Genomic DNA, 15396 nt, shown 5'->3' with positions numbered 1-15396 from the left:
TAAGTTCATTATATTGCTGCTTAACAAAAAGCTGCCAGGTGTTAATAGGAGTGGAGACTAATTTGTACAGTTCCATTCTGCATCAGGTCCCTCTTCCATCTTTGAAGCAGTATTTTAGCATCTTCCCTTTCTACTTGGGTGGGTGCCTGAAAGCATGGCTAGTTAGTAGCTGGCCTGCTCATGCAGTCATGCCTATCTCAGGATCTTCCAAAGAATTTCAACTGATTTTTACTCTTATGGAGAACAGAACAAATGACTGGCTATCATGTTTCCTTGAAAACTGTCCCATAATTTCTTAGCTCTGGAGCATGTTGTGTGCTTAGGAGAAGGAACATTCCAATGTTGCAGGCCACAACTGTGAGCAAATCTAGCTCAGTGCCTAAAACCTTTGAACTCATACAATAGTTGCACCACTCTTTTCAGCAAAGATCCCAAGATGACTTTACCTTGACAGGTCCTTTCGTTGATCAGCAGCTTATATCCTTTCTTACAACTGCATTCAAAACTCCCCACTGTGTTCCTGCAGATGTGGTCACAGCCACCATTGTTCAACCTACATTCATCAATATCTGCAGTAGGGAGGGGGGAAACACAAGGCAAAAGATGCTTAACTAAGGGAATTAGTTAAGAAATTGTGACAGTTGAATGCATGCCCACTCAATGAAGAAATAAAATTGGTGGGTGGTACTCCTGGGTTCAAAACACAGGTGACATTAACACGAAGCTAAACTGTGGCTTAGCATGAATGTGTAGGATCTCAGGAAGGGAACTATAGCAGTTTTGCTCCTCCTGGGTCCTTTTAGCTCAGCGTGGCATAACAGCTAAACCAAAATTTGGTCTAGCATGCCGTTTGAACCAGAGCTTCTGATTAAGCTCTCTCCTCCTTCCCCCATATGCTGTCATCAAGGTTTGTTCTAGGCCAGTGGTTCCCAATTAGGGGTCCGGGGACCCCTGGGAATCCACGGAATGCACCCATGGGATTTGTGGCCCCATCCCTTGCCTTCCCTCCAACTATTTCCTTGTCATTTTTGCATGGTAATACCACATATTTTATGGTCTGTTTTAGCAGTGTGCAATTTTTCAATATACTGTATTGGCCAAAATCAGTTTTGAAATCACATCACGATAACAATTTTGACTTGGCAATATATCACTCCTCGCGCGAGGGAGAACAGAGCAGCTAATTTCAAGGCACCACCAATATCGCACAATGATCCTAGCTGATAACACTGCTGATATGAGCTGCCTTCCCACAGGCTGACAGAGAATGGGGCAGCTGATCACCCTTCACTTCCAGGCACTGTGGCACTACCTGCCCCTGGCACTGAGGTGGAGCAGCTTTTCTCAGTAGCAGAAAAGCAGCAGCAGCCACAGTGGACATGCAGCTTCGCTGGCTGCCCCACTGACAGCAGCTTGATGCACTTCCATCTTCTCCCACTCAACCCATGTGGTGGAGGGGACTCTGCTTCCGCTCCTCCCTGCACCCATCCAACCTCAACTCCTTCTGATTTGCTTGGCTTTTGAAAAATAGGGGGTCCTCAGTAATAACCACAAGCCCTGATTTGAACAAACATGCTAAGCCAAACCTTGGCTTAGATGCGCACTGAGCCGAAAGGAACCAGTTCAAGCAGGGACTTAGATGTGCAATTAAGTTCTGTCTAGAATGTGGCCTCCATTGCCACTTTCGGGGTGGGGGTGGGGGAAGCAGAACAGCACCGGAAAGGTGAGAGAGATGAACTTCAAAGGGGGCTATGTGAAGCTGTTTATAGTAAGAAGAATGTAGCCCACCATGTAGGTATAGTAAGTGACATTTCAAGTGTAGCCACCTTCCTCAGAGGCAGTTGCTCAAAATACATCCTTGTGCACAAGTTCTGTTGCCTAAGTTGATGTTGGTCATGCACACAGTGCGCAGGCTACCCAGAGCATTGTTCTGAAGCAGAAGCGTTATGTTAAAGATGAGCAGGAAGCCACCAGTTGTTGAGAAGTGACAGATATATGGCTAAGACTGTAGGTTCACAACAACCAATGACTGGACAGTAGCAATGGTGGGCTGCTGCCACTCACAAGATTCCTAGTTGGTTGTGCTGCTGTTTATTGGGAGGTAGAGGGGCAATGCAGCAGTAAGGTCAGTGTAGTGCAAACACACTGGCAGAGTCAATCCAGTGCTCTTGCAAGTGAGTCTGCACTACACTGACCTCACTGCCACCTCACCCTCTACTTCTTGGTAAGCAGCAATGGTGTGATCAACTGGAGGTTAAGTGAGCAGTACCGCCCCAGCAAGCTGTTTGCTACTGTATCTGGATGAGAAGTTGAGCAGGACAATCTTATGGGAAAGAGAGAATCCAAGATGGAGGAACTGTCATATCCAACACCTTGGTAGGTTCACACCAGCAGAAAAAAAGGTGTGTTCCCCCTGATCTGGTGTTTTTCTTCACCTGCCTGCCCAATTGAGCTGGAAAGTAAGTACAGTCCCAGGACTAGCACACTTGGCACACCACCAACAACCTGGCAATTCCTGGAATGTGTTGGAGGAATGAGAGACCTTTGAATTGGCTGGATCCAAAGCCTCTTCTGCTGAGTTCCCAACATGCCATTACTACTATCGGAGCACAAACAGCAAAGCAGCAAGGGCCAGTGGGGTTTCTGTGCCCGCAACAGGGAGGCTTGTATGACCAGATCCCCTTATCTGCTCATTGGCCTCCCTCTCCATAGGCAGAGGAAAAGATCTGCTGCATCCTATGATCCCTATGATCCTTGCAACACCCCCTTAGGATTGTGCCCTAAGTGGAGAGGGGTGGGGAAGTGGCAATGGCTTAGCCTTATTAGCTCCCTGCACATGAAGGCTGAGACCAGTCTTAGGTCCAAAATCACAATAATCACTGTCTGGATGCAATAGTTAACTAGCTCTGAGCACTCAAATAATGAACAGGAGGGATTGCAAATAACTATACTGGAAGAGGAAATAGTTTTCAAAGAACAGTGAATTTGAAAATAAACGTAGACTAAAAAAAAACCCTTTACAATTTGGCTGTTTTGCAAAAATCAACATTTCTCTCTCCCACATCCACCCCCCTCTCTTTCTCTCTCACACACGATTCCCTAAATTCTCAAATAGCTTCTGCTACCTGTTAAGATATATTTTTACTTACAAGCTAGAAAATTTATTGCTAGGAAATGGTCTGTAAAATAGAATGAACCAAGGCTGATGAATCCCAGAAAGAAAGTTCAAGCAAACCTCATCTGAGGCTGCTCCCTTGTGTCTCCCCCAACCCATCAGTTCTAGCAGGAACTATGAAGTTGGAGCTTTTTATTATTATTATCATTATTGTTGTTGTTATTGTGAGTGAAGTGAACTAGCAGTAAAACAGCTCCAAACTGTAATAAAATCCCAGACACAGGGGATATGGCTCTGGGTTATTATGCTTTCCTGGAACTCTAGCATCTTGGAGGCGGTGAGCTCTGAAAAATAATAATGAAGCAAATGGGGTCTGGAATCAGTAAGGCGGTTAGACAGCTTTCAGCAGAAGGGCTTTCCCCCCCTTTTAACTAAGGTCACGTTCCCTGGAGCTGCCAGAGACAGAACACAGACGCCCTCCATTTGTGGAGTCTCACCTTTTTCTCTGCAAGCCTTTCCAGATGATAAAAAAGCCTACACGCTTCTCTCACTCATATTCATGCTAATGCCAATCCAGCAGCAATAGCGTGATACCTTGTCCTCATGTAATTAACCAAGGGGGAGGGAAGCCATGTGTGTGTATGCATGTACATATATATCTGTGGGAGATATAGTTTTAACTCTGGAAGGCCCTGTCTCCAAAATGCCAACAGTCCATGGATGAACATTGCTGTGATGGGAAGGAGGGTGCGGGGAGGGAGGCAGCATAAGGCCAGGAGAGTTGTATAGCAGGTTGACACTCAGCTTCAAAAGTAACAAAAAAATAAATTGATCCCCTTTTTAAATGGCACTGGCATCTTGGGGAGTTGTGTTGCTTGGGGCCATGGGCACTATTCAAACTCAGGAGACAGGAATGATATTTCACTCAACACTCCCAGCTGCAAAAAGACACCATAGCTGAGAAGTAGGGGCAGAAACAGAATTTTCTTAGCAAAAAATCAGCAGAGTTTTGAGTGCTGGGTAAATGTGAAATCCCCACAACAGAAATGCTACCTTGTGTTGAAAATGTCCCATTCAACAAATAAGTAACAACTGCACTTGCATGTGGTGGGTATGCAGAGGAAGAGGGGAGAATCTTTTGAGAAAGTCCTCGGGGCTGTAGCTTAGCAGCAAAGCACACGTTTTACATGCAGAAGGTTGCAGGTTCAATCCCTTGTATCTCCAAACAGGGCTGAAAAAAACTCCTGTCTGAAACTCTGGAGTTCAAGCACCAGTCAGTGTAGACCAATGGTCTGATGTGATACAAGGCAATTTTCTGTTTCCCATTTCTTTGTCAAGAAATAATGAAAAGGTTGGCAAGCTTTTGAAATAATGACGCTTGGTAGAGCTGTGAAGAGGGAATGAAGCTAGAACATGGAGGTTTCACTACCTTGGGCTGCTCACCAGACCTATTGTTACACTTGGAAAACCAGGTCAAACAATGGCTAAGACAGTTGTCACCAGCAGCCTCTGGTGAAAATGCTGCAATCATCTCTTAGATTTGGATCAACAGTTTTAATTAATGTCACAATAAATTTTAAGGACAGAGTTACTATGAAACTCAGTTGTTGAGGATACCATTGACGGCTCTGTGGAGGCAACAGCTAAATGAGGCAGTTCATGGAAAGGGGCACTGGGAGACGTCCCGTAAGTATAGTGCCCCATCTAGGTAAAATTTGACTTTCCAACTTGTAAACTGAAGAAGGAACTCTACAAGGCCCAGTCCTGTTCTGTGGAACATGTTCTCCCATACACTGGATATACATTTGGCTGCCATTTACCTTTGCATGTTTTTCTATCAGGCTGAAGCATGAATCCCATTGGGCAGCTGCAGTGCACGCCGGTGGCTGCATCATGGCACTTGCTGTCACAGCCTCCATTGTTGACAGCACATGTTTCTGAAAGAAGATAAACCAACAACGGAGAACACTTTTAAAGTATGTGTAAATACTTCAAAACTTCAACAACAGTTCCTGAAGACTATACGAGTGTTGACAGGATAGATATGAAATTTTTATAAAGTTTCTGGGTGATATTCTGTCTTCTTGTTGTTATTATTATTTATTAAATTTGTACACTGCCCTTCATCCAAAGATCCAAGGGCAGTTCACACAAAAAATACAAAATGGGAATATTGAGGCAAATGATTTCCCATGAACTGTGCTAGACTGAGGTATACAAAATATTCCACTTCTGCTTATGAATGGAAATGAAACATCAAACTTTCAAAAAGAAAAAGAAAGAAAGAAAGCAGAGTGCCCAGTATTATCCTGTCAGATATTCTGTTTCACAGAAATTCATTTTGTCAGCCAAAGACACTGCAAAAAATAGTTCAGGGCACTCCTGTCATAGTGTGTACATGGCAGAAAAGTTAAAAAGGGAATAATTGGTTTGCCACCCCCACCGCCCATCATTTCCAACATCCATGTGAGGAAAAGAAGAACAAGCAGATACAAGGAACTGCCATTTCCACATGCTACTGCTCTCACCAGAAAGCCTGGGCTGCTCTTCCCCACTCCCCACTCAGAACCAACTGAGATGGAGCAGGAGAACCATCTGCTCTGAATGGTGGAGTAAAGAGAAGCCGGTTAGGCTCCAGAAAGCCAAACTCCCCATAAGATCAACACATTTCTGCTGCAGACACCTCAGGGAAGTAGGGAAACTGGGCTATTTCTCAAGGGTCCAACAAGGCCTGTTTTTAGACCCATCTGCTTCAATGTCAGTTAGTTGATATGAGAACCTGGTAACATAAGTTTGCTTGATTTCATCTTCCTTTCCCACCCTTTCTTCTTTTTATGTTGTAACGTTTGGATTGTAGTAATTGGTAGCTACTGTTTATATATACGTATTGATATTGATATGTAAGCCACTCTGGGATCCTTTCTGGCTGAAGAGTGGGATACAAATGCTATGAATGAATAAATACATAAATACATACCAGAAGCAGACAGCGTGGTGGGACTCTGCTTCTCACCTGACTTCTGGTCGGTTGTGTGGCTGGCAGTTCACAGAAGGTGGAGAGGGAGGTGGTGGAGAGGTTAGCACAGTGCAAACACACCAGCAGGAACATGGACTGGCTCTGCTGGTGCATTTGCACTATGCCAAACTCTTCACCACTTCTCCCTCTTCCTCCCCACAAGCAGATGTTATGTGACCAATCAGAAGTTAGGTGACTGGGGCCACCCTACTATGCCACCCACTGCTGTTACATACATAATCTGCCTTTGCGTACATGAACAATAGCAGCATTGGCTGGGCTTTTACTTTAATTGAATTCTTCTAACCAACTCAGATGCTTGCTACTCAGGATGGGGAAGTATTTAACACACATCATTTACATCTTGACAAAATGTGCTTGCAAATCAATCTTCATTTGTTGTTCTTGCCACAAAGTACATTGCATAGAAATGGAGTAGCTTGTTAATGAAGATTCATATTTGAAAATATTAGTGACTACAGTATGTGTCTTGGGCTCTAAGGAATGTAATCTGTTTTGGGTATTAGTGAGCAAAGAAACTGGAATGCTTTCCGTCTAAAAGTGACCCATGCCTATGAAACTAAAATACTATAAACATACTTACTCAGTTTATGTAATGTAACCCATCAAAGCAAATGTTGTACTTTAACTCTTGTAGTTTCAGGGCTGGGCCAAAGCAAAGCAAGTCATTGAAGATTTTATTTCCTCTTAAATATACTTTGTGAAAAGCATCCATGAAGTCTAGGCCTTTGGTATGCAAAAGGGCCAGTTATGGTTTGTTATGAGGCCGATAGAAAAGGCAAACAATATGTTCCAAAGGCAGCAAGAGTTCATGTTCAGGGTACCAGTGGTTACATAAGACTTTATTTTAGGGCAACACGTAATCTCTTACTCCAGAACAAGGAAGTTCAGAACAGAACGTTGTGGGTGGCCCTCATTAAGAACACTCCAGTTTCATAGAAAAGCTCCTACATGTCCCTTTTAACATATTTAACCAGCAATTTGCTTACATACTGAAGTGAAAAAATCATAGTCTCCGTACAATTATTAGGTAATGTCACAAGTATTGATAAGGTGTGTAGTTATGGAGGGCTGGTAGCTAAGACAATAGCATTTTTCTTACAATATAATAACTAGACTATTATATAATGGTCTGAGCTGATCTTCCCACTAGGAAGAAAGGTGTGTTGAATTCTGATCATACTTTTTGAACACCCCCCCTCGCCAAGTGCACTAGCATAAAGTGCACTAGCACTTTATATCAGTTTCATTTACAATTTCTACAACTACTACACATTTTAGGGTTCAATCTACCTCAATTAAATTTAATGGGAGCTTTAGGAGAAATGCGTCACACATTTCATTTGCACCAGTATTTTGCTAGGCACTCTGGAGGGCATAAAAGTGAAGCAACTTGCTAATTACATTTCTCCCTAAACATTCCATCACTGAAGCTGCCTCTCTCTCCCTGTCACCCTGTGACAACTCCTCCTTCCCACTCCAAGTTTATGTAGTTTAGGCAGCTTGATCTTAATAAAACAAAGAAAACAGGCAAGCCCCAAAATTTACTAATCAGCGTTTTGACGGATTATATTAGTTGCACATTCTGTTATCCAGAGTAGCCAATGTGGTGCCCTTCCGATGGCCTGGACTACAGCCCCTATTAGCTCCAGCCAACATGGCCAGTGGTCAGAGCAGGTGAAAGTTGGAGTCTGCAATATCTGAGGGTGCCACATTGGCTCTTCTGCTCCACCCTGTAGGACAATTTTTGGGGGACACACCTCAGCACCATTAGTGCACAGTAATCTTGGTTTTTCTCTGCATGTACAAATCCACAAATACGATTCCAAGACTAATTAATTCCACTAATATAGCACATGTTGATCAGTCATTTGGTTTCAGACTAAGCAATGTAGGTGGTTACATTCCCACTGCAGTTGTGCACCTATTATAACATGCAACCTGAAATATTCAGACCAAACTGGCATAATATTTATCATTAGCATCACTGTCATGATCATCATCATCTTCTCTCTTTCCAAACAGCCTAAAGTTTTATTCTTTAAATTTATATCCCACTCTTAGATTTACATCTATTTGCCATCTTAAACTTTGGACGGGGTGTACCCTGAGCTGATTATATCAATAGCAGATCCATAGTAACCATTATCATATGAGGCAGATCCACAGGCACCAATGCACATATGGAACATTTTTTGCGTAAGAACGCAGTGGCCTTAAAGCAGACAGAATTTTAAAAGGTCATCAACATCCTGCGGTGCTCAGAACTTGGGGAAAATAACTAAGATCTTTTCTGGGCCACTGAGCCATAAGCACTAATGAGGTGTTTAACTATATTCTCATATGCCAAGTTAGTATATAGCTATTACATAATTAGCTATGCAATGACTGCTATACAATCAAGCTGTTAAAATGTTTAGAGGTTTTTAAACCCATCAACAATGAATTTTTATTTTGCATTTTATTGTCCTAGCATAGTTTTACATGATCCTTCTGTAAATCTTTACAGTCTGTATTGAATTTAATCGCCTTGAGGCATTTTGTATTATTTGCATATGTCATCTGTTCATATTAATGAATATCTTATGCAGCACATTAAGAAACAGCAAATCACGCTGTTAACCTCTCTCTATTAGGAAACGGACTAATAAGCCATATAGGAAAAGAAAATGTTGCAAATCAATAGAGACAGGCAACATGGCTCATGGAGAGAGGAAACATGATAAATCAGATGTATGATGAAATGGACTGTTATTTACAAAAGCGTACACATCACAGTGACCAGTTAGCCTCTAAGATACAACAGCATTTTTCAGTCTTCATGCTGCTACTGTGGCCACTGTTGTGCCCTCCAAATATTGTTGGACTAGTAACTCCGTCCAGCCCCAACCAGCACAGCCAATTGTCAAGAGATGTTGGGAGGTGCAGTCCAACAACATCTGGAAGGCACCATAGTGGAGGACACCAGTTTACTGTACTTTCTCTTCCAAAATTAAGAGACAGCAGAATGTGTGATATTTTCTATTCATCCTGAGTGACTATGGGGAACATGGCTCTCCAGATCTAAGAGAATCAACATGATTCACAAAACCACAAAGAGCATGCACACATGCATGTGGGAAAAGCAAGACTACCTTGCTTCTGGAGCCCTACACAGCAGATACACCAGGCCATAGCACAACTGGCTAACAAATGGAAAAGTTCCATAAGTCTTAAGTCAGCATCCCAGACATATCTTGTCTCTGTTTTGTGATATCCTGCCAAATCAGTAATTACAGTTCTCAATGAAGTAGAAGACCTATGTCTTGGTTGCACCACTTTAGAGGCTGTAGGTGGGAGCTCACATAGTAAAATGCTGCCCCACAGAGGGGAAAACATAGAAAATACTTCTACATATTAAAATCTAGTGTGTCAAGGAAAAGTCTAGGTTTTAATCCTTCTCCCTGAAACCTTGAACTGTCTTTGTTTTTTTGTGGTATGGAGGAGCATCATGTAACTTCTTCCTGCAGTGAGAATCAATTCTAACTTTAATTAGGATCTTCAGGGGCAGCATCCCTTTCCAGTGTTTAGTATTTCTCTTGCACAGGAACTGAATGACAAAGGATCTCCAGAGGGCTAAGGTTGTAAACCTTTTGCCAATGTTAAGATCAGGTGAAGAATGCTGACTCCCATCAGTATACAGAAAAAAGAGTTTGAAGAAGAGTTTGGATTTGATATCCCGCTTTATCACTACCCAAAGGAGTCTCAAAGCGGCTAACATTCTCCTTTCCCTTCCTCCCCCACAACAAACTGTGAGGTGAGTGAGGCTGAGAGACTTCAAAGAAGTGTGACTAGCCCAAGGTCACCCAGCAGCTGCATGTGGAGGAGGGGAGACGCGAACCCAGTTCACCAGATTACGAGTCTACCGCTCTTAACCACTACACCACACTGGCTCTTTCACTGAGAAGTAATGCCTTCCAGGATGGAACATGGGAGTTGTTTAACAAAAGTCAACCAGACATCTCCAAGCTGAAAACAAATGTTTCTACAGTTGGAGCAGAACTGTTGAGCAAAACATGTGAGCTGCCAAGACAAGGAAAAATGTGACATAGATGAGTGTACAACAGCCAGGCCCAGCCTTACTCCCAAGTACCACAAAGCTGACACCTTGGTCTACAATCTCCAGTCCAGAGTACAGGTGTGGGGTAATGCTGACTTTAGTTGTGGTGCAAAAATGTTTGATGGGTAACTGATGTGTGTAATGAAGCCCCAAACAATGGGAAGCAATTTTGTTCAGCTGAGCAGCAAGGTGGGAGGAAGGAGGAAAGGGGGAAATTTCACCCTTTCCTCATCAGCTATTTCCCCCCTCAAAATTGTAAGTAGCCTCCCCAGCATCACCTACCAAAATGTTTCAGAAGCATTATTACATTCAAAGCATATTCCCCACAAGCATATTCAGCATGTCGGTGGGCTGCTATATTGATACCATTATGACAAACAAACAAAAACATATTCCCCATGGAGTCTTTGATTTGATTTAAATAGACAGTGGGTGGTCCAAGTAGAATACTGGGGGATGGTTGGGGCGTAATCAAGTTTTAGCACTCTTATGATGCAAAACAAAAACAAAAAACAGACAGACAGGAAAAGAAAGAAAGCTTATTACTAGTGCTGTGAAAAATGTGAAGATGATGCCAGGACCCTACAAAAATTATTATCGCTTAGTAATAGGAATCCTTCATTTCAAGCATGGGACAAGCAAAACAACTGAGAATTGCTACAATTTGAGACACAGACTGCACATATCTGGTGCAAATCATCTAGCATCAAGGAGTGATGAAATAGTATCATCCACAAAAAAATAATCATCTGGAAGAGCCCTTGGAAGACTATGATAATAATAATAATAATAATAATAATAATAATAATAATAATAATAATAATTTATTATTTGTACCCCGCCCATCTGGCTGGGTTTCCCCAGCCACTCTGGGCGGCTTCCAACAAAGATGAAAGATACACTAAAATGTCACATATTAAAAACTTCCCTGAACAGGGCTGCCTTCAGATGTCTTCTGAATGTCAGGTAGATGTTTATCGCTTTGACATCTGATGGGAGGGCGTTCCACAGGGCGGGCGCCACTACCGAGAAGGCCTTCTGCCTGGTTCCCTGTAACTTGGCCTCTCGCAGTGAGGGAACCGCCAGAAGGCCCTCGGAGCTGGACCTCAGTGTCCGGGCAGAACGATGGGGGAGGAGATGCTCCTTCAGATATACTGGACCGAGGCCGTTTAGGGCTTTAAAGGTCAGCACCAACACTTTGAATTGTGCTCGGAAACGTACTGGGAGCCAATGTAGGTCTTTCAAGACCGGTGTTATATGTCTCGGCGGCCGCTCCCAGTCACCAGTCTAGCTGCCGCATTCTGGATTAGTTGTAGTTTCCGGGTCACCTTCAAAGGTAGCCCCACGTAGAGCGCATTGCAGTAGTCCAAGCAGGAGATAACCAGAGCATGTACCTCTCTGGCGAGACAGTCTGCAGGCAGATAGGGTCTCAGCCTACGTACCAGATGGAGCTGGTAAACAGCTGCCCTGGATACAGATTTGACCTGTGCCTCCATGGACAGCTGTGAGTCCAAAATGACTCCCAGGCTGCGCACCTGGTCCTTCAGGGGCACAGTTACCCCATTCAGGACCAGGGAATCCTCCACACCTGCCCGCCTCCTGTCCCCCAAAAACAGTACTTCTGTCTTGTCAGGATTCAACCTCAATCTGTTAGCCGCCATCCATCCTCCAACCGCTTCCAGACACTCACACAGGACCTTCACCGCCTTCACTGGTTCTGATTTAAAAGAGAGGTAGAGCTGGGTATCATCCGCATACTGATGAATACCCAGTCCAAACCTCCTGATGATCTCTCCCAGTGGCTGCATGTAAATGTTGAAAAGCATGGGGGAGAGGACAGAACCCTGAGGCACCCCACAAGTGAGAGCCCAGGGGTCTGAACACTCATCCCCCACCACCACTTTCTGAACACGGCCCAGGAGGAAGGAGCGGAACCACTGTATGACAGTGCCCCCAGCTCCCAGCCCCTCAAGACGGTCCAGAAGGATGTTATGGTCGATGGTATCAAACGCCGCTGAGAGATCCAGCAGAACTAGGAAACAGCTCTCACCTTTGTCCCTAGCCCGCCGGAGATCATCAACCAGTGCGACCAAGGCAGTTTCAGTCCCATGATGAGGCCTGAATCCCGACTGGAAGGGATCCAAATGGTCCGCTTCTTCCAGGCGTGCCTGGAGTTGTTCAGCAACCACTCGCTCAATCACCTTGCCCAAGAATGGGAGATTTGAGACTGGGAGATAATTGGCCATCGTGGCTGCATCTAAAGATGGTTTTTTAAGAAGCGGTTTAATAACCGCCTCTTTCAGCGGGTCTGGGAAGGCTCCCTCACGGAGGGAAGCATTCACCACCCCACGAAGCCCATCGCCCAGTCCTTCCCGGCTAGCTTTTATAAGCCAGGATGGGCAAGGATCCAGGAGACAGGTGGTTGGCTTCACTCGTCCAAGCAGCCTATTATGTTTGACTATGACTATGCAGCATATTAAGTTTGTAAAAATAGTGGTTGTCACCAACCCATTTGAGTTTTGCCTTGTGTGTGTGGTGCTAACCTTAGTCTCTGAAGATATTGTCTTGATCATCGGTAAGAGACAAAATGACCTTCCTTTTTCCCTTCATCCATTCTGCTTCATCAGTGCTTATCTCCTACCTCAACTCTACCATTACAAAATAAGGCAGCTCAGAAAAGGGCAAATCCCCTTCCTTCTCATAGTCACATAGCCTTTCGTCTCATGTGAATCCTCATGGAAGAAGTGAGTAATCATGCACTCAGCTCAGCCTTATGCTTCGGTCTATACTTCAGAGCTGCATAAAACAATGTGAATTAGAGCTAACCCAGCATTATCAAGTCAAAAGTGGCAAGTAGGGACTAGCTGGTGACATCTACAGAATGTTGGCATGGTTTTTCAAAGTTTCCTGCTGTGTCCTTAGGTTTAATATGGATGCAATGCTCATAGTTGCTACCGTAATCAAAGTACAACCCCCCTATCTTTATCCAGGTCTGTTAGCATGCTATTTTAAGTAACAAATCTTTCATTAGGTAAGTAGAACAGAAGCCAGTACTTGCTGTAATATATGGTGGCAATAAGAAAGGTAACTCAAAAACAAGTTTCCCAAATGCAGGCTCCAAATTTGGCTCTGCCATAGAATCTCAACACTGTTTTGGGGCAAGTCATTGAATCCTTGTTGCCTTTGTGGTTCCATTGATGTAATTATGCTATCCTTGAGCACATTAATGGCACATTAAAGACTGCTGTAGATTTTGCATACGTAAGCGATGAAAGTCAGCTAAGTACCTAGCAGAGACAGACAAGCTTCTGGAAACTGCTTTAGCGATTACACAATACAGAAGCAAATAACAGAACACACACTGCCCCTTACCCCTAAAAGCGGATGGCTATATTTTCTAGCAAAAGAACAGTCCATTAGCCCAAGCAAAGCAAGCAGCCATCTGAAGCCCCACATTGCACAAAAGTTCTGTTATTTGTGGGATAATTCTGTTGCCATGCATGTCTTTTTCTCCACTATCTCCGTAGCTCCAGGCCTGCACACTCTTCCCTGATAGCTGGGGACCATGCAGATTACAAAGGCTAAAAAGAGATTTAGAAATAGCAGAGTTGGGGCAGGTTAGACAGTTAGTAAGCACCAGTGCCCCTTTGAGTGGCCCTTCTGCCCTACTCTCTAGGGTGCAAAGTGAGGCATGCAGTTAGTACAACAGCTCAGGCCCCTGTGCCCAGTTATTATATTCAAAAATACAAAATGCAGCTATAGTTAAAACTCCTCATAGAGATAGAGAACAAAAATATTTACCATTAGAAAACGTCTGGGGGGTAACGTGCTGCTGGAGGTGCCTCTCCCCTGTTTAATATTATAAAAAAGTGGTTTAGAAACAGTATCTAGCAAGGAGCTTGGCTTTAAAAAATGTAAATATTCCCAAAGCACAGATGAGTCACAAAATTTCAGTGATTCCCCTCCCCTTTCCCCCCACAAATCTGGCTGAAAGAAACTACCCAATCACTTGGCCAATGGATCAATTTCATAATGGTTTCCTTCCTGTTCACCAATCATCATACACCCCCGCTTGTCTACTACCATATATCAGGCTGTGCTAGAATACTAACTAGTGGGTTTTTCCAGAGCATAGGCTGAGAATAAAAAGACAGACAAAAGAGAGAGAGAAAACTGAACTCTATTACTATATTAAACTAGTTTCTCAAGCCAGATGTAGAAGCAGCTTTGAAAGAGTTCTTGTTTATCACAGAGGAGGAGAACTACATTTGGGCAGTAAGGCAGCATGCATGTAAAGAAAACCTGACTGTTCAGAACAGCAAAGACAGAACCTCAGCTAATACAGAACAAGCCACCCATCAGCTTCTGTTTTAAGAGGTAGTCTGGAACCCAAGATCTGCTTATCTGTCAGGTTTTCATCTGCAAACTTAGGTATAGGTCTCTGCTGATGCTAGGTAATCAGCTGAGCTATTCCAGAAGAAGATAAATGAATGACAACAATTTTATCCTATGATGATCCTTCAACAGTAGGTCCCACTGCATTCAATTAGTTGTATCCAAAGTAGCACTGAACAGAGGTGGATTTAGGGGTCCAAACACCTGAGGGGTGCTGCAACTATCCCCCCCACATGCCCCCTAAATCTGTTATGCCCCCCCAAGCAGATTTTAGGAGGGCATATGGCAGCTGGGGGAGTCCTACTGCAGAAGCAGAAATCCTTGCACTGTCAGGATGTATAAACTGAATGCTGCCAAATTATTCTTACTCCCAAGTAAGTGTGCATAGGATTATAACTTATTTCACATTAAGGGATATAAATTCAAAACAGTCCTGCTCTAAGCAACCTCTCATATTTTGGCTATAAATGCCTTTCCTTACGTCATCTTAACCAGAGTTTGACATGGGACTCTTCAGATAGCAGCATCTGAAGAATTGGCTGTGCGTAACTCATGGCTAGAGATGCATAAAAGGTACCACACATTTCTATTTCCTAGGGAAGTTGAGTTCTCTCAAGTCTGCTTCCAGTGCTTTACTGAACATGCGTCTTCTCTGAGAAACATATGTTTTAGATACCTGGGCTGATGCCTGGGAACGATTGTGGACAACTAGGCCATGATCTACAATGCATAATGAACTATACACATGCA

At 43.6% G+C, this 15396-nt stretch overlaps 1 protein-coding gene across 7 annotated transcripts in view; it reads right to left on the bottom strand.

Moving 5' to 3' along the window:
• The window catches only part of SCUBE3 (signal peptide, CUB domain and EGF like domain containing 3), a 114146-nt gene that overhangs the window by 26911 nt on the left and 71839 nt on the right, over nucleotides 1–15396 (bottom strand). For 4 of the 7 annotated variants that reach the window (XM_083617967.1, XM_083617969.1, XM_083617965.1 and 1 more), the window contains 3 exons: nucleotides 14053–14100; nucleotides 4936–5052; nucleotides 447–569 (listed from right to left, as the gene is read on the bottom strand). In XM_083617967.1, the coding sequence (XP_083474093.1) occupies nucleotides 447–569; nucleotides 4936–5052; nucleotides 14053–14100 (288 nt within the window). The remainder of the gene's footprint in view (nucleotides 1–446; nucleotides 570–4935; nucleotides 5053–14052; nucleotides 14101–15396) is intronic. The other 3 variants (XM_083617970.1, XM_083617968.1, XM_083617966.1) reach the window with 1 other exon arrangement.

The sequence above is a fragment of the Podarcis filfolensis genome (assembly GCF_964270895.1).
Source record: "Podarcis filfolensis genome assembly, chromosome: 6".
Lineage (NCBI taxonomy): Eukaryota > Metazoa > Chordata > Lepidosauria > Squamata > Lacertidae > Podarcis > Podarcis filfolensis.
Note: the sequence above shows the minus strand (reverse complement) of the source record. Positions and strands in the feature narration are given on the sequence as shown.